Here is an 877-nt window from a genome sequence, read left to right as displayed (position 1 = left end):
TAGATCCTGATCTACTTATTGACACCTTTGTTACTGAGGACTCATGTCATAGCGGTCTTCCTGGACATGGCCAGTAGGGGGGGTGTGATGTTGTGTCATGTGTGTCAGTGAGTCCACGTCACCTGCTTGTTGGCCTTGAGGACCAGCCTGAGTGTAGCGATCTGCTCCCTCTTGGTGCTCAGCAAAGACTTGAGCTTCAGGATCTCCTCCATGCAGCTCTCCTTGTCCTTGTCCAGCAACGGGGCCAGCTCCCTGGCTGCAGCTCTCTGCCTGGACAGCTGCAGAGACTGGTCCACCGCCCGCTGCAGGTGCCTCACCTGTGAGGAGGAGGGGGAGACGCAGGGGTGAGGCGTGGAAATGACACAGGCGTAAAAGGAAGTGTCTGCTGTGTCACAGAGGACGGACGGGACAGATGGACTTACTTCCTCTGGCACCAACATGATCACTGTGTTCTACCTGGTCTCTGACGATGGCGTTGAGGTTGTAGATGTTCATGGGCTCCTTGCGCAGCTCGCTGGCCGGTTCAATAGCGGGCGACGACGACGACGATGACGATGAAGAGGCACTGATACTGGGTGAACGAGACGGAGGCGTGCAGACGGGCAGGACCTGCTCAGGCGGCACCTGGAGGTTCTCCCGATCCCGATCCCGGTCCTTCTCCAGCCGCGTGACCTCCCTGCCCAGGGGCTCTTTGGACGGAGACTCTGAAGGACTGCGTGACTCCCCGGAAGTTGAGGTTGTCGAGGCAATAGCGGCCAGTCGCCTGGCGAGCCGCGGCGTGAGGAGAACTTTGCTGTTGTCTAAAGACATGGCTTTGAGGCTGGCGCTGACTCCTCTGAGGCCGCGTCCCTGTCTGGAAGTAAAAAAAAAAAAAAAA

General features: G+C 57.8%; 1 protein-coding gene across 1 annotated transcript; it reads right to left on the bottom strand.

Annotated features, from left to right (window-relative positions):
• Window positions 1-8: 8 nt before the first annotated feature.
• On the bottom strand, window positions 9-859 carry LOC103399322 (protein bicaudal D homolog 1-like). Its single transcript, XM_017031065.2, has 2 exons — window positions 457-859; window positions 9-317 (listed from the first exon to the last, which is right to left on the bottom strand). Exons 1-2 carry the CDS (start codon window positions 808-810, stop codon window positions 105-107), a joined length of 567 nt encoding a protein of 188 aa, XP_016886554.1. The 5' UTR covers window positions 811-859; the 3' UTR covers window positions 9-104.
• Window positions 860-877: the final 18 nt, after the last annotated feature.

Source organism: Cynoglossus semilaevis, unplaced genomic scaffold (assembly GCF_000523025.1).
Source record: "Cynoglossus semilaevis isolate Cse_v1.0 unplaced genomic scaffold, Cse_v1.0 C19074736, whole genome shotgun sequence".
In the NCBI taxonomy this organism is placed as follows: Eukaryota; Metazoa; Chordata; class Actinopteri; order Pleuronectiformes; family Cynoglossidae; genus Cynoglossus; species Cynoglossus semilaevis.
Note: the sequence above shows the minus strand (reverse complement) of the source record. Positions and strands in the feature narration are given on the sequence as shown.